This window comes from Pseudophryne corroboree, chromosome 2 (assembly GCF_028390025.1).
Source record: "Pseudophryne corroboree isolate aPseCor3 chromosome 2, aPseCor3.hap2, whole genome shotgun sequence".
NCBI lineage: Eukaryota > Metazoa > Chordata > Amphibia > Anura > Myobatrachidae > Pseudophryne > Pseudophryne corroboree.
Genome location: NC_086445.1, coordinates 177,339,460 through 177,361,026, shown reverse-complemented (window position 1 = coordinate 177,361,026; position 21,567 = coordinate 177,339,460). Strand labels below are relative to the sequence as shown.

At 47.4% G+C, this 21,567-nt stretch overlaps 1 protein-coding gene across 1 annotated transcript in view; it reads right to left on the bottom strand.

The window, feature by feature from the left end:
* Window positions 1-2,503: 2,503 nt before the first annotated feature.
* The window catches only part of FAIM2 (Fas apoptotic inhibitory molecule 2), a 148,804-nt gene continuing 129,740 nt past the window's right edge, over window positions 2,504-21,567 (bottom strand). The window contains exons 11-12 of the mRNA XM_063952051.1: window positions 6,331-6,384; window positions 2,504-3,927 (exon numbers count right to left, since the gene is read on the bottom strand). Of these exons, the coding sequence (XP_063808121.1) occupies window positions 3,778-3,927; window positions 6,331-6,384 (204 nt within the window). The 3' untranslated portion in view covers window positions 2,504-3,777. The remainder of the gene's footprint in view (window positions 3,928-6,330; window positions 6,385-21,567) is intronic.

Here is a 21,567-nt window from a genome sequence, read left to right as displayed (position 1 = left end):
AATTATACAGGGACAACCTTTATATAAGTGCTTTTCCCTTATAGCATTTTTAATATATGTAGTCATATCGCCAAATCAGTGCCCCCCCCCTCTCTGTTTTAACCCTGTTTCTGTAGTGCAGTGCAGGGGAGAGCCTGGGAGCCTTCCCACCAGCATTTCTGTGAGGGAAAATGGCGCTGTGTGCTGAGGAGAATAGGCCCCGCCCCCTTTTCGGCGGGCTTCTTCTCCCGTTTTTCTGAGACCTGGCAGGGGTTAAATACATCCATATAGCCCCCAGGGGCTATATGTGATGTATTTTTAGCCAGAATAAGGTACTATCATTGCTGCCCAGGGTGCCCCCCCCAGCACCCTGCACCCTCAGTGACCGCTGTTATGAAGTGTGCTGACAACAATGGCGCACAGCTGCAGTGCTGTGCGCTACCTTATGAAGACTGAAAAGTCTTCTGCCGCCGGTTTCTGGACCTCTTCACTTTTCGGCATCTGCAAGGGGGTCGGCGGCGCGGCTCCGGGACGAACCCCAGGGTGAGACCTGTGTGCCGACTCCCTCTGGAGCTAATGGTGTCCAGTAGCCTAAGAAGCCAATCCATCCTGCACGCAGGTGAGTTCACTTCTCTCCCCTAAGTCCCTCGATGCAGTGATCCTGTTGCCAGCAGGACTCACTGAAAATAAAAAACCTAACAAAACTTTTACTCTAAGCAGCTCTTTAGGAGAGCCACCTAGATTGCACCCTTCTCGGCCGGGCACAAAAATCTAACTGAGGCTTGGAGGAGGGTCATAGGGGGAGGAGCCAGTGCACACCACCTGATCCTAAGGCTTTTACTTTTGTGCCCTGTCTCCTGCGGAGCCGCTATTCCCCATGGTCCTGACGGAGTCCCCAGCATCCACTAGGACGTTAGAGAAAGGTATATATTGCTGCCCAGGGCGCCCCCCCCCCCCGCCCAATGCACCCTTGTAAAGCCGTCGGCGCGGGAGCAATGGCGTGCAGCTTTATACTGGCGGGGGTATGGGACCCGGTGCCCGGCCACCGAATAAGCTTTTTATGCCAGGTTTTAGAACATCAGTAACTTGCTGTCCAGGGTGCTCCCCCCCAGCGCCCTGAACCCAGTGAGTGTCGTTGGTGTGTCGGAGCATGGAGCGCAGCGCGACCGCTGCGCTGTACCTCTGTTACTGAAGTCTTCTGCCGTCACTGAAATCTTCTGTTCTTCTAATACTCACCCGCTTCTCTCTTCTGGCTTCTGTGAGGGGGGTGACGGCGCGGCTCCGGGAACAAGCAGCTAGACGAACCAAGTGATCGAACCCTCTGGAGCTAATGGTGTCCAGTAGCCTAAGAAGCAGAGCCCTTGAACTAAGAAGAAGTAGGTCTGACTTCTCTCCCCTCACTCCCACGATGGAGGGAGCCTGTAGCCAGCAGGTCTCCCTGAAAATAAAAAACCTAACAATAAAGTCTTTTAGAGAAACTCAGTAGAGCTCCCCTAGTGTGTGTCCAGTCACTCCCGGGCACAGAGTCTAACAGAGGTCTGGAGGAGGGGCATAGAGGGAGGTGCCAGTTCACACCCATTCAAAGTCTTATAGTGTGCCCATGTCTCCTGCGGATCCCGTCTATACCCCATGGTCCTTACGGTGTCCCCAGCATCCTCTAGGACTAGGAGAAATTATGTTGCCTTGATTATAATATAGCATCTTGTTAACATATCCCATGATAAAGGGAAAAATCTATACAGTACATATAACAATTATCATACTTTGACGTACAGTAACTTAAGTTATATTACATTTTACTTCCATTGGTTGTGTAACTGAATGGAAGCCATGGTAGTGATTAGTTAGCAGGCATGTTATGAATGATGGATGCAATAGGTTTATGGACAGGAAGTATGTTATGTTCCCTCACAATTTCAACTTCACAATCTCAAACATGTTCAGTTATGACAAACATGTTATTAGTAGTTATCGTACATAAATGAATCTGTAATTTATCTTAAGTGGTCTTTTAAATAATTATATTTGAAGGGTGATTGCAGAAAACACTGTACAGTCACTCTGATCGTCTGGCAGCCCCATTTAAACTAGTGGAGGACAACCTTTTTTTAAGTGGACCCCATACATCAGTGTTCAACAGAATATCAGCATTCACCTTGGACCCCAGAAAGGCAGTGTCCAGTAGAATGTATTATGACAACCAGGGGACCCCAAAAACAATTCTCTTTAGGGGCCCAGGATTCTGTCATTGTGGTCCCACCCCCTGAAATACAAAGCAGGATCAAGGCAATGATAACCCGGTTGAATACAAATCATGTCATCAAGCCACCAGGACTGCCCACTTTGGATGGGGAGTGGGTGACAAGAGTGCATTCAGGCGCAGGTATACTCATATGGAGGCAGCACAATGTCTCGGAGACACTGTCCTGACTTAGAGGTTACACACACGTGAGCTAACTGATATGATTGGAATAAGATTATCAGCACTGGCCTACTGTATATAAACAAATTAGATGAAATAACGGAAGGTGAACTAATAGTATTTATTATATCAATATGCATGTCAGCGCTAAGCTCACAGTAACCATAGCTCAGATGGGATACAAAAATAAGTATCATGCATAGAATTTATTACCTCATCTCACATGTGTGTTATCGTGCTGGTGTGATGGTCAGTGCAGATGACAAGAAAATACATAACTGTATATAACTAACTAACAATTAGAAAGCAACATTACATTTCTATTAACTAAGCACCAACTAATGCTATAAGGCATGTGCTAAATCCTTTAAATACTGTTGATAAATTTCCTGTGATTTGAAAATGTAACACTACACACCTGTCAGTGGCTGGAAACTACATACATTAGGTTTCAGTTCTATCTTCAACAAGTAAGTTTCTGCCAAGGAATGCTGGTTGGTAACAACTTCATGTGTATCTGTTATGGTCAAAAAGTACTCGTTGGCTTTTCCAGTTCAGCATTTTCAGATACAGTCTTAACGCATGTTAAATGGGGATGCAGTCGACATCCCGACACCTGTTGAGATACCGATGCCGGAACTCCAAAAGGGGCAGGAGACTGATGCCGGAATTCCGACAACCGGTATCCCGATTGTAAGTACAGCCGGTGGGATAGGTTTACGGACAGGAAAGGGGGAATTAGGTTTAGCCGCCACACAGGGGGTTTGGGTTAGGCTGCGGGAGGGAAAGTTAGGCACCCCCAGGGGGGTTAGGGTCAGGCAACAGGATAGGGATGGTTAGGTTTAGGCAACAGGGATGGGGTGCTAGGTTTAGGCACCTCTGGGGGGGGGTTAGGGTCAGGAACTAAGGGGGGGGTTAGGGTTATGCTGCGGGAACAGAGGGTTAGAGTTAGGGGGTCGGGGAGAGGGGGAAATAGCCTCTACTCATGGGATTTCAAACTTTAGGAGCCTGTCGTCTGTATTACATACTGATTCTGTTAAATGCTGCTATATGGATGCAACGCTACAGATTAATCCTAAAACCTATTTGCGACTCCACTTTTGTTGGGTTTTTAGTGACCGCCATTTGTTTGATTTCCATGCATTCATATGTTACTACTCATTTAAAACTATACCACAATCTCTATAACATTAGCAAAACGCTTATCAAACAACATGGATTGCATTTTGTATTAAATTTTACTGTTGGTAAAAAACATAGATCTGAAATGTCGGTGGTCTAGATTTCTATGCTAGGCTGAAAAAAATACATTTTCGGTGGTTGGGCTGTATTGCAGGCACATGTTGCAGACTTATGTGATTACTAGCTGCTACTCTTTAGTCTCGGGCTGAGCCAAACAGCTGGAGTAAGAATGAAAAGATGTATATTATATCCAGATAAATGCTGAGTGCTCCGAAGACATACTCTTCAGGGCTGAGAGAGTATCGCCGGTTTCCCATCAATATCTGGGTGTCAAATGCCAAGAACTGTGGAAAACAAACATTCTTATGAGAAACTTTGACATGTGAAAAGATATACAGGTTGAGTATCCCATATCCAAATATCCGAAATACGAAATATTCCGAAATACGGACTTTTTTGAGCGAGAGTGAGATAGTGAAACTTTTGTTTTCTGATGGCTCAATGTACACAAACTTTGTTTAATACACACAGTTATTAAAAATATTGTGTTAAATGACCTTCAGACTGTGTATATAAGGTGCATATGAAACATAAATGAATTGTGTGAATGTAGACACACTTTGTTTAATGCACAAAGTTATAAAAAATATTGGCTAAAATGACCTCCAGGCTGTGTGTATAAGGTGTATATAAAACATAAATGCATTCTGTGCTTAGATTTAGGTCCCATCACCATGATATCTCATTATGGTATGCAATTATTCCAAAATATGGAAAAATCCCATATCCAAAATACCTCTGGTCCCAAGCATTTTGGATAAGGGATACTCAACCTGTATTCATTAGGAAATGATTCAGACATTCGATTTGAATAACCTCATACCAGCAGGCAATGGTAGAGCGGTTTTCCACCTGTCTAATTTTTTACCTCTCCTCTTGTACAGTAAATCAGAGAGGGACCATTGCCACTTTATATATTAACTAAAGTTAAAGTTAGACACATAGAAATAATAGATCACTTATGATAGAAGAGTGCTGTTTCCATCCAATCAGAAGCCAGATATCCTTTCTAGACAATTGTATCATCCAGCACTGAAAGATTAGAGGAGGCATGTGAACAGCTGACATTCTCTTCTGTACCTCTGTTTGCTAATTCCTGACACACCTTTTTCTGGCTTTAACACCTGTAGAACTATGGAGGTAATTCAGACTGGATCGCTGCAGCGGCAGCAATCGCAGTCTGAAGCCCTTTGTGGAGTGCGCACATACCCCGGGAGGCCCAGTGAGATGCTAACAGTAATCTGCCAGAGTGCACATCAATTAGTCTACCAAACGAATTACATTACAAAGGAATAACTTTGTTGTGGCTGCAGCAAATCAACTAATGGGTCCCAATCTGCTAATTTCTATTGCTTCTATTCAATAAAGAAATTAACAACTCAAAGGAGACCTATGCAGAGATGACAATTAAGACAAACAATTTGCATGTATATTACTGAGTGCTAAATCTGTGGCCACAGAGTGTTTATAGAATCCCTTGGACAGTTTTACTGAATCTCTTTATAAACTGTATTTAATATGCTAATTTGCGTAATTAGATAATTGTTTATTTTAATAGGGTAATCTCGAATGAGCATCTGATTATTTTATTATTAAATATTATAGTGTAGAGTGTCTCTAAATGTTTTTTCTTTTATATTCCAAAGGACCTGGTTATTCACTGAGAGTAATACCCCTTTTCCACTAGCTCCTTAAAACACAGGTAAATGCGCGGCGGCGCGCATTTACCCGTGTTTTTCCCTAGTGGAAACAGGTCCCCCGGCAAATTCCCAGATCAAGTGATCCGGGAATCCTACCCGGGTAGCTAGCCGTGTGAACGGGAGCCGTGTCGAGGAGACACGGCTCCCATTCACAGTGTATAGGGAGGGCGGCGCTGGGAGATCATGTGATCTTCCAGCGCCGCCCCTACCGCGTCACTAGCAGCGTCACCAACCCGGCAATATGCCGGGTTGGTGAGCGCTGCTGAAAGGGTGCTGTAGCACGGGTCGCAGCCGTGTCAGGCGACACGGCTGCGACCCGTGCTTATAGTGGAAAAGGGGTATAATGAACAACTGAACTTTTGCTCGTATTGGCCAGAGATGGGTTGCTTGGACCAAAGTACAGATCTGCCAGTGTATTAGTAATCTTATATTCCGACAAGCTATATACTGATGACATGACCATTTGGGTTGGGTACGGGATCCCAGCGGTCAGAATACCGACGCCGGGATCCCAACCGCCAGAATGCCGACAGGGGGGCGAGCGCAACAAATCCCTTTGCGGGCTCGCCACGCTGTGGGCTCGGTGGCTCGCCACAGGTTCTATTGCCACTCTATTGGTGTCGTGGACACCCAGGAGTGGTAATAGCTGTGGCAGCGCTGCCTGCATTCTGGCGTTCGGGATCCCGGCGTCGGTATTCTGACGGCCGGGATCCTGACTACATCACGATCATTTAACTGGTTTGTAATACACAGTCCTGTGTTATATCAGTGTATTGTGTGTATGGGTTGGGTATGGGTTACCGGCGGCTGGGATCCGGTTGATCAGAATCACGACGCCGGGATCCCGGGCGAGCGCAACAAGTCCCCTTGCGGGCTCAGAGTCGGCATGCCGACTGTCGGGATTGGTGGCGGGATGTAGGTACTGGTAATGTGTGTACATACTGTATAGGAACAGATCACAGAAAAACAGCAACTGCTACTACTTACCATGGTAAACACAATAGCCCCCAGTGCTGCATTGATTGCATGAAGCCACGGCACCTGGAGACACATTCATATTTGTTTAAATAGAACATGTACACTTAATTAATAATTGATCTACTAACAATGTTTAATGTAAAATTTTGATAATGAATGAATCATGATGGCTGCTCAGCTTCTTAAAGTTATATTACTGTTCTGTCATGCTGAATGGTGGATGTGGCAAAAAGTCAACATTAATAGGCTAAGGGGAATCAATGCTTGGAGAGAGCTAAAGTACCAACCAATCAGCTCCTGTCATGTTACAGGCTGTGTTTGAAAAAAGACAGGAGCTGATTGGTTGGTACTATATCTCTCGCCAATGCTTATTAATACATCTCAGCCCAAGTCTCTTTGCATACTGTATGTTGTAGTAGACATTATGGGGCTGATTTAGCGTTAGATGCAATATATTTGTCCAGGTGAAGAATTTGACGGTGAGCACTGAATGCTCCTGCATACTGCACACAAATACACTGGCCAGCTCTAATTTTACACATCATTTTAGTTTGTTCTAGGCCAGACCTACTGCATAGGTAAATTGAACAATCACTACTCCCATCAGATGTGAATGAAATAGGACTGTATTGCATAGCAGTGTTTTTATTGCATAGGTAAACTGAACAATCACTGCTCCTATCGGATGTGAATGAAATAGGATTGTATTGCATAGCAGTGTTTTTATTGCATAGGTAAATTGAACTATCACTGCTCCTATCGGATGGGAATGAAATAGGATTGTATTGCATAGGTAAATTGAACAATCACTGCTCCTATCGGATGGGAATGAAATAGGATTGTATTGCATAGGTAAATTGAACAATCACTGCTCCTATCGGATGGGAATGAAATAGGATTGTATTGCATAGGTAAATTGAACAATCACTGCTCCTATCGGATGGGAATGAAATAGGATTGTATTGCATAGCAGTGGTTTTATTGCATAGGTAAATTGAACAATTACTGCTCCTATCAGATGTGAATGAAATAGGACTGTATTACATAGCAGTGTTTTTACTGCATAGGTAAATTGAACAATCACTACTCCCATCGGATGCGAATGAAATAGGATTGTATTGTATAGCAGTGTTTTTTTGCATAGGTAAACTGAACAATCACTACTCCCATCGGATGCATATTAAATAGGATTCTATTGCATAGAAGTGTTTTTATTGCATAGGTAACTTGAAAAGTTATAATTTATTATTTTCTCTTTGTTAAGCTTCAGCTGTATGCCATGTTGGTATGTAATGCTTGTTTGCATAAGCCAAGGCTTTTAAATGGGAATGTATTGGGAGGAGTTTGTAATCATTACATTCACATTACACATTTTACTATTTAAAGATCATTGCAAGACTGTTAGGCCTTAGACTGTAAGTGCTGACATAAAAGAGTTATCATACTCATAATATTAGCGTTATTTCGGCATTAAACCAAAGGTAAACAGAAGGGAAGCATACTAGAAACTAACACTACTACAAATGGACTGAATTAATGCCACAAAAGTATGTAATTCATTTCTCATGCTGTAAACTCTACTTTGCATCTCATCTGTGTTTTTGAACTATGAAACGTCATCTCCATTCTGCTCACTACATTTCTCTCTTATGCAAATACATGTATGTTTTTAAAGTTTTGATGTTAAGACTTGGTTGTAATTGGTATTGCCTGTTTGGGGGTGTGCCAGTTTGTTGTTGCATGCTGCCTGGTGTTTACTCAAACACAGTGCTAGTTATCTCCTTTGATCATTTGTGGTCAGGTGCAGACTGTCTTAAGAAGGCTAAAGCCGCATGGTACGATTCTAGCAAACGATATGGACTATATTGTCTATATCAGTAGAAAAACTAGTGCATATCATTCCGTGTGTATAGAACCAATGATGAACGATGCGCACTCCCGCATATCTTTGTCACAGGAAAAAATAGACTGTGCATGCATATTGTTTGTGTGTGTACGGTACTAATGATATAAGCCAACTATAAGGATTATCCCCTCCAGAAGTCCAGCCCACACCCCCACCCCCTGACATTACAGCCCACTGTATAGCCAAAATCATTCACATTTAAAATCTTTCAGTGTGTATACTGTATAGTCAATATCGTTGGTTCTGGAATCCTGGAGCTTCAAGGGAAACCATTAAGCTAAAATTGTTCATAGCCAAAATCACACCATGTGTAGGCCCCTTTACTATAGCTTTAGATTTAGTAAGGTGCAGCTGTGTTGGAAAGTGTGATTTCTGAATAGTAATTAAAAAAAAGGTGACCAAACATTTAACAACATCACCAAGCAGGTAATTTCAGCTTTAGACTTGACTGTCTGAACATGGCTAGGAATAACAGATGCACAAACAAAATTCTTAAAGCTATGTGTACAAATGCTAGGAGCTTAGGAGACAAAATTCCAGAGCTAATTGCGATATTGACAAGGGATGATTTGGATATTGTGGCTATTATGGAATCATTGGGCCTAATTCAGGGTCTAATTCAGACCTGATCGCTAGGCTGTTTTCGTACAGCGGGCGATCAGGTCTAAACTGCGCATACGTATGCAGCGCAATGCACAGGCGCGTCGCACAGGTACAAAGCCGCCCAGCGATGGGTTTGTACGAAGAATCCATTTGCAAGGAGAATGACAGGAAGAAGCCGTTTGTGGGTGTCAACTGACCGTTTCCTGGGAGTGGTTGGAAAAAACGCAGGCGTGTCCATGCGTTTGCAGGGAGGGTTCCTGACGTCAATTCCGGCACCGGACAGGCTGAAATGTTCGCAGCGGCTGAGTAAGTCCTGGGCTACTCAGAGATTGCACAAAATTTGTTTGTACAGCTCGGCTGCACATGCGTTCGCACACTTGCAAAGCGGTAATACACTCCCCTATGGGCGGCAACTATGCGAACGCAGGACTGCAAACAAACCCTAGTGAGCGAACAGGTCTGAATTAGGCCCCTTGTGCAATGAGAATCATGACTGGAACATAGCTATACCAGACTACAATTTAGGAAGGACAAAATGGGAAGACTCGGAGGAGGGGTAGCAATGTATGTGAAAAAAGCATAAATGCTACTTTAATACAAAATATTTTTTTTAAAAACTAAGGCCCTTTGGGTGACCATAGAAATGGTGAAGGACACTCTCTCGCACTGTGGTGATATATAGACCACCAGGCCAGGGGCAGGAACCTATTGCTGGATATCACTAAAATGGCTTTAAAAGGAGAGGTCTTAATCATGGAAGACTTTAACCTACTTGATGTAAATTGGGAGGAATCTTTTGCAAGTTCAACTACAAGTGGAAAATTTCTACATTTCTTACAGGGAGCATCCCTCAAGCAATTGGTGAGGGAGCCCACACCCAAAGACGCAATATTAGATTTAATACAAATGGTTACAGGGTATCAGAAATATATGTGGGTGAGAACCTAGGATCCAGTTTCCATCAAACAGTACGGTATAGTATAAAGACAGGGTCCAACTCATGCCACACAGAAACAAAGGTGTTCGTTTTTAGGAAGGCTGACTCTGCAAAAATGGGGAGCTGTTTAAGCGATTCATTGGTGGATTGGAGGAACTTGAAAGGAGTGCAGGAAAAGTGGGAAAAACAAAAAAAGTGCAATACTAAAAGCAAAAGACCTTTGTATCAAAAGGGTTAGGAAAAGCGCAAGGAAAAGGAAGCGAGTGTCGTTAACAAAAGAGGAATCAACTAGTGTGAAAGCAAGAAAGACGGCCTTTAGGAAATATAAGCAGACTCAATATAATTACGACAAAGAGGTGTATCTTGCTAGACAAAAGGAGGCTAAGAAAGTGATCAGGCGTGCAAAGGCAGAAGCTGTGGAGAAAATGGCCCACTCAGTAGATAAAGGGGGCACAACTTTTTTTAAGTAGAAAAGTGGAGGAATAATGAGACTTAAGAGAGAGAGAGAGAGAATATTTGGTGGAGGGAGATAAGGCAATAGCAAATCATCTAAATTATTATTTTTGCTCAGTATTCACTACAGAAGGAGAAGGGAATGGGCCACGGTTAAGTTGCAAGGACATTCATATAAATAAAGCAGATGAAAATACATTTACAGAGAAGGTCTAACAGAGCAATCAAAACTGAAAGTGGATAAATCAATGGGGCCAGATGGGATACATCCATGGATACTAAAAGAGCTTAAAGATGTGCTGGTAGCACCATTTACAGAATTAGTCAACCAGTCACTAGCTACAGGAGTAATTCCAGAGGACTGGAAAAGAACGAATGTAGTACCTCTGCACAAAAGAGGAAGCAAGGAAGAAGCAAGTACGACGAGCAAACAATGCAATGTCGTCAACGATTTCCCTTGAATTCCTGGACAAACGATAAGGAGAGTTATGGTAGACTTACCATGGTTAACTCTCTTTCTGCGAGGTACATTGGGGTCCATAGGGAAAACATAGGGGGTGTAGAGCGGGATCTTGAGCCAGAGGCACCATCAGTCAAACCTTTGATTGTCCTAGGATGCATTGGGGCCTCCTCTATAACCCCGCCTCCAGGCACTGAGAGCTCAGTTTCGTTAACCAGTCCAATGGAGGAGCAGGTAATAGAGAAGGCAGATGTTAGTCACATAGAACCACAATCTCACGACAGGAGAGGGTACCAGAGGCTAATGCCATACAACCCAAAGAAGCTAGGTGCGTCAGGGTGGGCGCCCTGTGGAACCCAGTGTACCTCGCAGAAGCGAGTTAACCATGGTAAGTCTACCATAACTCTCCTTTTCTGCAGCGGGGTACACTGTGGTCCACAGGGAAAACATTGGGGACGTCCTAAAGCAGTTCCTCAAGGGAGGAGGGGACACGCCCTAGCATGTAAGAGAACCCGGCGTCTAAAGGAAGCATCCTGGGAGGCGGAAGTATCAAAGGCAGAGAACCTAATGAACGTGTTCACTGAGGACCACGTAGCCGCCTTGCACAATTGTTCTGGGGACGCGCCACGGCGGGCCGCCCAAAAAGGTCCAACTGACCGAGTAGAATGGGCTTTAACTGCATCAGGAGCTGGGAGTCCAGCCTTGCGCGTAAGCTTGTGCAATCACCATTCTAATCCATCTGGCCAAGGTTTGCTTATTCGCAGGCCAGCCACGTTTGTGAAAACCAAACAGTACAAAAAGGGTATCTGACCTCCTGATGGAGGCAGTCCTCTCCACACAGACACGGAGAGCCCTAACCACATCCAAAGAACGTTCTCTGGGAGACAAATCCGAAGAGACAAAGGCCGGACCCACAATCTCTTGGTTAAGGTGAAAAGATGACACCACCTTAGGCAAATAACCGAGGCAAGTTCGTAAAACTGCCCAGTCGCGGTGGAATATGAGAAAGGGTGTACGACAGGACAAAGCGCCTAAGTCCGACATCCGTCTTGCAGATGCAATGGCCAGTAAGAACAGGACCTTGGCTGTGAGCCATTTAAGGTCCACCGATTCAAGAGGTTCAAATGGAGACTCTTGCAGAGCATTCAGCACAATAGACAAATCCCATGGAGCCACAGGAGGGACATAGGGAGGCTGAATCCGAAGAACGCCCTGAATGAACGTCTGAATATCAGGTATAGAGGCAATTTTTCTCTGAAACCAAACCGACAAAGCAGATATATGAACCTTGAGGGAGGCCAGACGAAGACCTATGTCCAGGCCTCTTTGCAGAAAAGTATTCTGGAAGTTCTGAATCCATGGCCATCATAATTCTTCTCAGCACACCAGGTGAAGTAAGAATTCCAAACCCTGTAATAAACCTGGGCCGAGGCCGGTTTGCGGGCTTTCAACATCATTTGAATAACCATCTCTGAAAATCCTTTGGCTCTCAGGAGTGAAGCTTCAAGAGCCACGCCGTCAAAGCTAGTCTGGCCAGGTCTGGGTAGAGACAAGGGCCCTGTACGAGGAAGTAGAAGGGGACGCCCTGTCGATTGACCCTGCAGGTTTGAGAACCAATGCCTTCTGGGCCACGCTGGAGGGACTAGAAGCAGCATTACTCCTTCCCATTTGAACTTCCATAGAACCCTGAGCAGGAATGAAACTGGAGGGAACACGTAAGACAGCTAAAAATTCCATGGAATTACTAGTGCATCCACGAATGCTGCTTGAGGATCCCTTGTCCTTGATCTGAAGACTGGAACCTTGTGATTGTGTCGAGACGCCATGAGGTCAACGTCCGGTAGACCCCACCTGTCCACTAGGAGTTGAAAGACTTCTGGATGAAGACTCCACTCTACGGCGTGAATGTCCTGGCGACTGAGGTAGTCCGCTTCCAGGTTCAGGACGCCCGGAATGAACACTGCCGATATATTTGGCAGATGGCGTTCTGCCCAACAAAGGATTTTTGACACTTCCTTCATAGCTATGCGGCTTTGGGTGCCGCCTTGATGGTTTATGTATGCCACTGTCGTGGCGTTGTCTGACCGTACTTGAACCGGCCTGCTCCGTACCAGAGGCAGGGCAAGTGATAATGCATTGAACACCGCCCTCAGCTTTAGGATGTTTATTGGAAGGAGTGATTCTTCCTTGATCCACCAACCCTGAAAAGAGTGTTGCTCCAACATCGCTCCCTATCTCCTCAGACTGGCATCCGTCGTCAGGAGGACCCAGTCGGGGATCCAGAAGGGATGACTAATGTTCAATTGCTGGTCTAGGAGCCACCAGGTCAGCAACAAACGAACCTCCAGAGTCAACAAGATCATCTGGGATCTGATCCGATGAGGCAGGCCGTCCCACTTGGCAAGAATTAATCGTTGAGGAGGGCGGGAATGAAATTGAGCGTACTCCACCATGTCGAATGTTGACACCATCAGGCCAAGTACTTGCCGAGTGAATCGTCACTCTGGGGTGACTGATGAAGTGTCTTATCCTGTCCAGGATTTTCAGGACCTTGTCTGGAGACAGGAACAGTCTCTGACTGTGTGTCCAGAAGCGCCCCTAGGTGCACCATGCTCTGAGCTGGGACCAGCGAGAACTTCTTCCAACTGATCAGCCATCCGTGGGCTTGTAAGCAACTCAACGTCAATTGTAGATGACTGAGGAGGACATCGTGGGAACTCGCCAGAATCAGCAGGTCGTCCAAGTACAGCAGGATTCTGACTCCCTGACGACGGAGGTGCGCCGTCATCGCGGCCATAACATTGGTGAAGATCTGAGGAGCCGTGGCCAGTCCGAACGGCAGAGCCTGGAATTGACTGTCGCCAATAGCAAAACGCAGGAACTGCTGATGCGATATGGCAATAGGAATATGCAGATAAGCATCCTGTATATCCAGGGATACCATGTAATCTCCGGGTTCCATCGCCAACACAATAAAGCGCAACGTTTCCATACGAAACTTGGCTACCCTCACAAATTTGTTCAGTGACTTGAGGTTGATTATAGGCCGAAAAGACCCATTGGGTTTCTGCACCAGAAAGAGGGTCGAATAATAGCCTCTGCCACGCTGGGACTGAGGTACCGCCATAACCTCTCCTGTACTCAGGAGGGAACCTACCACCGTTTGTAAAGCCTGCGCCTTCAACGGATCCGAAGGGAGTACCGTAGTGCAGAACTGGTGAGGGGGACGTCTTTTGAATGAGACAGCGTACCCGTGAGAGACAACTTCCAGTACCCAAGCGTCTGAAGTGGTCTTTAACCAGACCTGGGCGAACTGTAGTAGTTGGCCTCCCACCCTGGGATCCCCCAGGGGGAGGCCCGCCCCGTCATGCAGCAGGCTTGTCTTGTTTCGAAACAGGCTGACAGGCTGCCCAGGACTATTTTGTCTTGGGCTTGGTGGTCTTGGGAGCATGAGATTGTCTAGGGTAAGCCTGGCCAGGGACATCAACCTGTAGGGTAGAATCCTCATCAGTAACACATGATTCGGAGTCTGACAGGACAGCATGCTCCCCCTCCTCATCAGATAAAACATCAGAGAGGTTAGTGGATTGTGAGGAGGAAGCAGCCCGCTTAGAGGACCCAAGGACACGGGCGTGACCTGGAGTAGATTTTTGTCTAACCAAAGACTGATTTAACTGCTGCAGCTGGGTAGACAAATTTTCCGCATAAGGCGGATTTACTATACGGACAACTTGTGGTGGCAGTGGCACCGGAGGTTCCATGGGGAAGGGGGTTAAACGGTCCACCAGGAGGGTAGTGAACATAGCCCAGGGTGGCTCCATTGTAGGTACAGGAGCTGCAGGCTGCTGGGAGGTGTATGACATTTAGAACACAGACCATCACACAATAGTTCCCCCTCAGGTAAACCTCTAAAGCATACCTTGCATTTTACAGGAGCCTCCAGAGTTTTACTGCCCTTATTGTTAGACATTGTAATAAAGAAACAATCAGGCTATTAGTACAATGAAGCCAGACAGAGTACACAACTTGAGGACAAAGTACACAACCAGAGTAAGAGTACGCACACTTGTGAACTAAATCCCGGTGTATGGGACCGTAACACAGTAAAATATCCGTATAGCGATAAGCACTGTGTACACTATTTTATAGGACCCTGACGCACCTAGTCTCTTTGGGTACAGAATATAGTGACAGCTACCTTAGATGGGATACACATGAGAGTGAAACCATACAGCAGATACAGGCACACATAGTCACAGGCAATGCAGAGATTATTATAAGCACAATAAAACTGCACTGGACTAGTATATATACACAGACGGTCCTAGACCGGAGGGATATATCAGAATACTCGTACAATATATTCTGGAATAGAACACTCTTTCTTACTAAAGCTGTCTGTAATAAGACATATAGAATACTCAAGTATCTATAAAGTCTCAGCGCTGTGTACAGGCGGCTTTACAGGGGAGACCTTGCCCTGCAATCCCAGAGACCAGCAGCAGCTATGCTCAGAAGATGGCGCCCAGCGTCTCTGTCAGGAACTGAGGGAGAGTGTGAAGCAGCTCCAGCAGGGGAAATCTGCGAGGAGATGGCGCCCTGGGCCGGGGGAGGGGCTGCAGGTCAAGCGCTGACTCCTCTATGCTGGGCCTCACCGCCAGTACTATGGATCCTTACCAATAGGGGAGCTAGTACACCCGACCTGTACTCCTATGCCCTGGCGGATATAGTGGGGTCCTTGCTCAGTGACAGTGTCCACGCCAGTGTCGCAGTCCGTCTCCCTAGACTGCGACCAGGAATGCGATTTAGTGGCGGGTCCCACCTGGGGGACCCTCTTACCTCCTCCCTTCGTAGCAGCCACGCGAACCAGGAGAGCGTCTGCGACCGTGTGCCTAAGCCAGTGCGTCTCCGCCGCAAGTACCCGGGATCTGAGCCTTGGAGTGTGCGACGCCGCTTGGGAGGTGACGGAGATGCAGCACTGAATAACAGTGCTGCGGCACTTGAAGTCTTCTATAGCTTTTTCGGGGCTGCCCAGTGCAGCCTGTCTGTCAGGTGACCTGCTGCCTGCAAGCACCACTCGAAACTGAGCTCTCAGTGCCTGAAGGTGGGGACACAGAGGAGGCCCCAATGCATCCTGGGACAGTCAAAGCTTTCTCTGATGGTGCCTCTGGATCAAGATGCCGCTCTACACCCCCAATGTTTTCCCTGTGAAACACAGTGTACCCCGCTGCAGAAAATAGGATTTTAGTACCTACCGGTAAATCCTTTTCTCCTAGTTCGTAGAGGATGCTGGGGACTCCAAAAGGACCATGGGGTATAGACGGGATCCGCAGGAGCTTGGGCACACTGAAAAGACTTTAACTGGGTGTGAACTGGCTCCTCCCTCTATGCCCCTCCCCCAGACCTCAGTTATAGGAACTGTGTCCAGGAGAGACGGACATTTCGAGGAAAGGATTTTTGTTTAAATTAAGGGCTACAAATATACCAGCCCACACCACAAACATACCGTAAAACCGGAGTAACAGTAAACCAGATAACAGCATGAAATAACAACAGCAACAGGCTGATAACAAAAAATACACAACCCGTGTATAAACTAATTTAACCAGTAAGAACACACTGCAAGTAACAGTCCACACTGGGATGGGCGCCCAGCATCCTCTACGGACTAGGAGAAAAGGATTTACCGGTAGGTACTAAAATCCTATTTTCTCTTACGTCCTAGAGGATGCTGGGGACTCCAAAAGGACCATGGGGTCTATACCAAAGCTCCAACATGGGCGGGAGAGTGCGGACGACTCTGCAGCACCGATTGAGCAAACATGAGGTCCTCCTCCGCTAGGGTATCAAACTTGTAAAACTTAGCAAAGGTGTTTGAACCCGACCACGTAGCTGAACCCGACCACGTAGCTGCTCGGAAAAGCTGAAGTGCCGCGACCCCTCGGGCAGCCGCCCAAGATGAGCCCACTTTCCTGGTAGAATGGGCCTTTACTGATTTCGGCACCGGTAACCCAGCCAAAGAATGAGCTTGCTGAATCGTACTACAAATCCAGCGTGCAATAGTCTGCTTCGAAGCAGGATGATCAAGCTTGTTGGAAGCATACAGAACAAACAGCGCCTCTGTCTTTCTGGCCACCGCCGTTCTGGCGACGTAGATCTTCAAAGCTCTCACAACATCAAGAGACTTTGGAACTGCCACAGCATCTGTAGCCACAGGCACCACAATAGGTTGGTTAATGTGAAATGAAGAAACCACCTTCGGCAGAAATTGTTGCGAGTCCTCAATTCCACCCTATCCGAATGGAAGATCAAGTACGGACTCTAGTGTGACAAGGCCGCCAACTCCGACACCCGCCTGGCAGACGCTAAAGCTAACAGCATGACCACATTCCAAGTGAGGAATTTTAACTCAACCTTACGCAAAGATTCAAACCAGGAAGACATAAGAAACTGTAAGACCACGTCAAGGTCCCATGGTTCCACCGGGGGCAAAAACGGAGGATGGATATGCATCACTCCCTTCACAAAAGTTTGAACCTCAGGGAGAACCGCCAATTCCTTCTGAAAGAAGATAGATAAAGCCGAAATCTGCACCTTGATGGAACCCAATTTCAGGCCGGCATCGACGCCTGCCTGCAAAAAATGGAGAAACCGACCCAAGTGAAATTCTTCCGCAGGAGCAGCTTTAGTCTCACACCATGAAACATACTTTCTCCAAATACGGTGATAATGTTTTGCCGTAACTTCCTTCCTCGCCTTAAGGAGAGTGGGAATGACCTCCCCGGGAATACCTTCCCAAGCTAAGATTTGGCGCTCAACTTCCATGCCGTCAAACGCAGCCGCGGTAAGTCTGGAAACACGCATGGACCCTGCAATAACAGGTCCTCCCTTAGAGGAAGTGGCCAAGGATCTTCCACAAGTAATTCCTGAAGATCTGGATACCAGGCCCTTCTTGGCCAATCTGGAACCACAAGAAGTGCTCGCACTCTTGCCCGACGAATGATTCCCAGCACCTTTGGAATGAGAGGAAGCGGAAGGAACACATACACCGACTGAAGGACCCACGGAGTCACCAGGGCGTCCACTGCACTGGCCTAGGGGTCCCTTGACCTTAAACAATACCTCGGAAGCTTCTTGTTGAGGCGAGACGCCATCATGTCGATCCTCGGAGTTCCCCAATGCTTCGTCAGTTCTGCAAACACCTCTTGATGAAGAGCCCACTCTCCTGGATGGAGATCGTGTCTGCTGAGGAAGTCTGCTTCCCAGTTGTCCACTCCCGGAAGGAAGACTGCTGACAGGGCGCTCACGTGCTGTTCCGCCCAGCGAAGGATTCTTGTGGCCTCCGCCATAGTCGCCCTGCTCCTTGTTCCGCCTTGACAGTTTATATGCGCCACCGCAGTTATGTTGTCTGATTGTATCAGGACAGGCCGAACCTGAAGAAGGTTTCTTGCTTGAAGCAGGCCGTTGTACATTTATGTGGAGACAAGATTCCTGGAGCGGCCATTTCCCATGGAAATTTCTTCCCTGGGTGACTGCGCCCCAGCCTCGGAGACTTGCATCTGTTGTCAACAGGACCTAATCTAGGATACCGAATCGGCGGCCTCCTAGGAGGTGAGAACTTTGTAGCCACCAAAGGAGAGAAATCCTGTCCCTTGGAGATAGACATATCTGCCAGTGCCTGTGCAGGTGAGACCCGGACCACTTGCTCAGCAGATCCCACTGAAAAGTCCGAGCATGAAACCTGCCAAACGGAATGGCTTCGTACGCCGCGACCATCTTCCCCAGAACCCGAGTACATTGATGAACCGACACACTCTTTGGCCCCAGAAGTTCCCTGACCATCGACTGAAGTTCTAGAGCTTTTTCTTCCGGAAGAATCACCTTCCGTAAGCCCGTGTCCAGAATCATGCCCAGAAAGGGCAACCGTGTGGTCGGAATTAACTGCGACTTTGGCAAATTTAGCAGCCAACCGTGTTGTCGCAGAATGGACAGAGACAAATCCACATTTCTTAGCAACCGTTCCCTGGACCTCCCCTTTATCAGGAGATCGTCCAAGTACGGGATAATGGTAACCCCTTGTTTGCGAAGGAGTACCATCATTTCTGCCATGACTTTGGTGAAAATCCTCGGGGCCGTGGAAAGCCCAAACGGCAACGTCTGAAATTGGTAATGAGAATCCTGTAACGCAAACCTTAGGAAGGATTGGTGCGGAGGATATTTTGGAACGTGTAAGTAGGCATCTTTTATGTCGACTGACGCCAAAAAGTCCCCCCCTTCTAGGCTGGCAATCACAGCTCGAAGAGATTCCATCTTGAACTTGAAAACCTTCAAGTATGGATTGAGGGACTTTAGGTTCAGAATCGATCTGACCGAACCGTCCGGTTTCGGTACCAGAAAAAGGCTCGAATAGAACCCTTCCCCCCGTTGGGACAGGGGGAATGGGAACAATGACCCTCTGTTGACACAACTTTTGTATTGCTGCCAGCACCACCTCCCTGTCCGGAAGAGACACTGGCAAGGCCGACATGAAAAACCGGTGAGGGGGTGTCTCCTGAAACTCTAGCTTTGTATCCCTGAGACACAATCTCTAGGACCCAAGGATCCAGGCCTGATTGAATCCAGACCTGACTGAAGATCTGCAGACGGCCCCCCACCGGTCCGGACTCCCCCAGGGAAGCCCCAGCATCATGCGGTGGACTTGGTAGAGGCAGGGGAAGACTTCTGGTCCTGGGCGCCCGACACTGCAGGCTGCTTCCTTCCCCTTCCTCTACCCTTTGAAGCGAGAAAGGACGAACCTTTTCCCCGCCTGTATTTATTCGGACGAAAGGACTGCATCTGCTGATGTGGTGCCTTTTTCTGTTGTGTGGGAACATAGGGAAGAAAAGACGACTTACCCGCAGTCGCGGTAGAAACCAGGTCAGCCAAGCCGTCCCCAAACAAGACATTACCTTTGAAGGGTAAAGCTTCCATAGCTCTCTTGGAATCGGCATCAGCATTCCATTGATGGATCCACAGCGCCCTCCTGGCCGAAATCGACATGGCATTGGCTCTTGATCCCAAGAGACCAACATCCCTCGCCGCATCCTTCAGGTAATCTGCAGCGTCCTTGATATAACCAAGAGTCAAAAGAACAGTATCTTTATCAAGGGTATCCATATCAGCAGCTAAATTCTCAGCCCATTTAGCAATAGCACTACTCACCCACACCGACGCCACAGCAGGTCTGAGCAATGCACCCGTATTAGCAAAAATGGACTTCAGAGACGTCTCCAGCTTGCGATCCGCCGGATCCTTGAGAGCTGCCGTGTCAGGAGACGGAAGCGCCACCTTCTTAGACAAACAAGACAGAGCTTTGTCAACATTTGGAGACGCCTCCCATTTTTCTCTGTCAATACTCTTAACTAATCGTGGATGTAAAGCCGCCTCAGTGAAATCGACCTCGGAATCAGAATCCGTGTCGGTATCAGTATCTACCACTTGAGTAAACGAACGCTTTTTTGACCCCGATGGGGTCTGCATCCTCCATGGATTTTTTCCACACCTGTGTCTGTGACTCAGACTTATCTAACCTCTTTGACAAAGAATCCACATTTGTATTAATTGTATTTAACAATGTGAGTAAATCAGCCAATTCCAGACCCGCATCTGCCCCCCCAATAACCTCCTCCGGTGAATAACATTCAGCCTCAGACATGTCGACACAGAGTATCGACCCACCGACACACACAAAATATGTCTCAGCTAGGGGACAGACCCACAATGAAGCCCGGAAGGAGAAACACAGAGGGAGTATGCCAGCCCACACCCCACCGCCCATATATCCCCCCAAAGCATATATGTGAAAGCGCTGCTGAAGGACAATAATATGCGCCACCAAACTGTCCCCCCCCGAACAGCTCCCCGTTACTGTTAGAGGAGCTTTGGAGGTCCCGGGCCAGCGTCTCCTGCAGCCGCGTGTGGAGGAGAAATGGCACCTGTGAGCCGCGCGGCTAAGCTTCGCCCCTTCCCGGCGCGCTTCAGCCCGCCAAATTTGAAAATGAAAAATGCCGACGGGGGTCTGAAAAAACGGTGCCGAGGCACCGCAAAGGCTTCTGCCAGCTCCCAGACCTCAGTAACTGCTGCCCAGGGCGCCCCCCCCCCCCCCCCCCAGCGCCCTGCACCCTGCGAGTGCCGATGGAGAAGTGTGTGAGAGCATGGAGCGCAGCGCTACCGCTGCGCTGTACCTCGTTACTGAAGTCTGTCTTCTGCATACTCACCCGGCTTGTCTTCTGTGAGGGGGGTGACGGCGCGGCTCCGGGAAGAAGCAGCTAGGCGCAACAAGTGATCGAACCCTCTGGAGCTAATGGTGTCCAGTAGCCAAAGAAGCAGAGCCCTTAAACTAAGTAGAAGTAGGTCTGACTTCTCTCCCCTCAGTCCCTCGCTGCAGGGAGCCTGTAGCCAGCAGGACTCCCTGAAAATAAAAAAACCTAACAAAAGTCTTTTCCAGAGAAACTCAGGAGAGCTCCCCTAGTGAGTGTCCAGTCAGTCCTGGGCACAAAGTCTAACTGAGGTCTGGGGGAGGGGCATAGAGGGAGGAGCCAGTTCACACCCAGTTAAAGTCTTTTCAGTGTGCCCAAGCTCCTGCGGATCCTGTCTATACCCCATGGTCCTTTTGGAGTCCCCAGCATCCTCTAGGACGTAAGAGAAAATAAGAATTTACTTACCGATAATTCTATTTCTCGGAGTCCGTAGTGGATGCTGGGGTTCCTGAAAGGACCATGGGGAATAGCGGCTCCGCAGGAGACAGGGCACAAAAAGTAAAGCTTTAGGATCAGGTGGTGTGCACTGGCTCCTCCCCCTATGACCCTCCTCCAAGCCTCAGTTAGGATACTGTGCCCGGACGAGCGT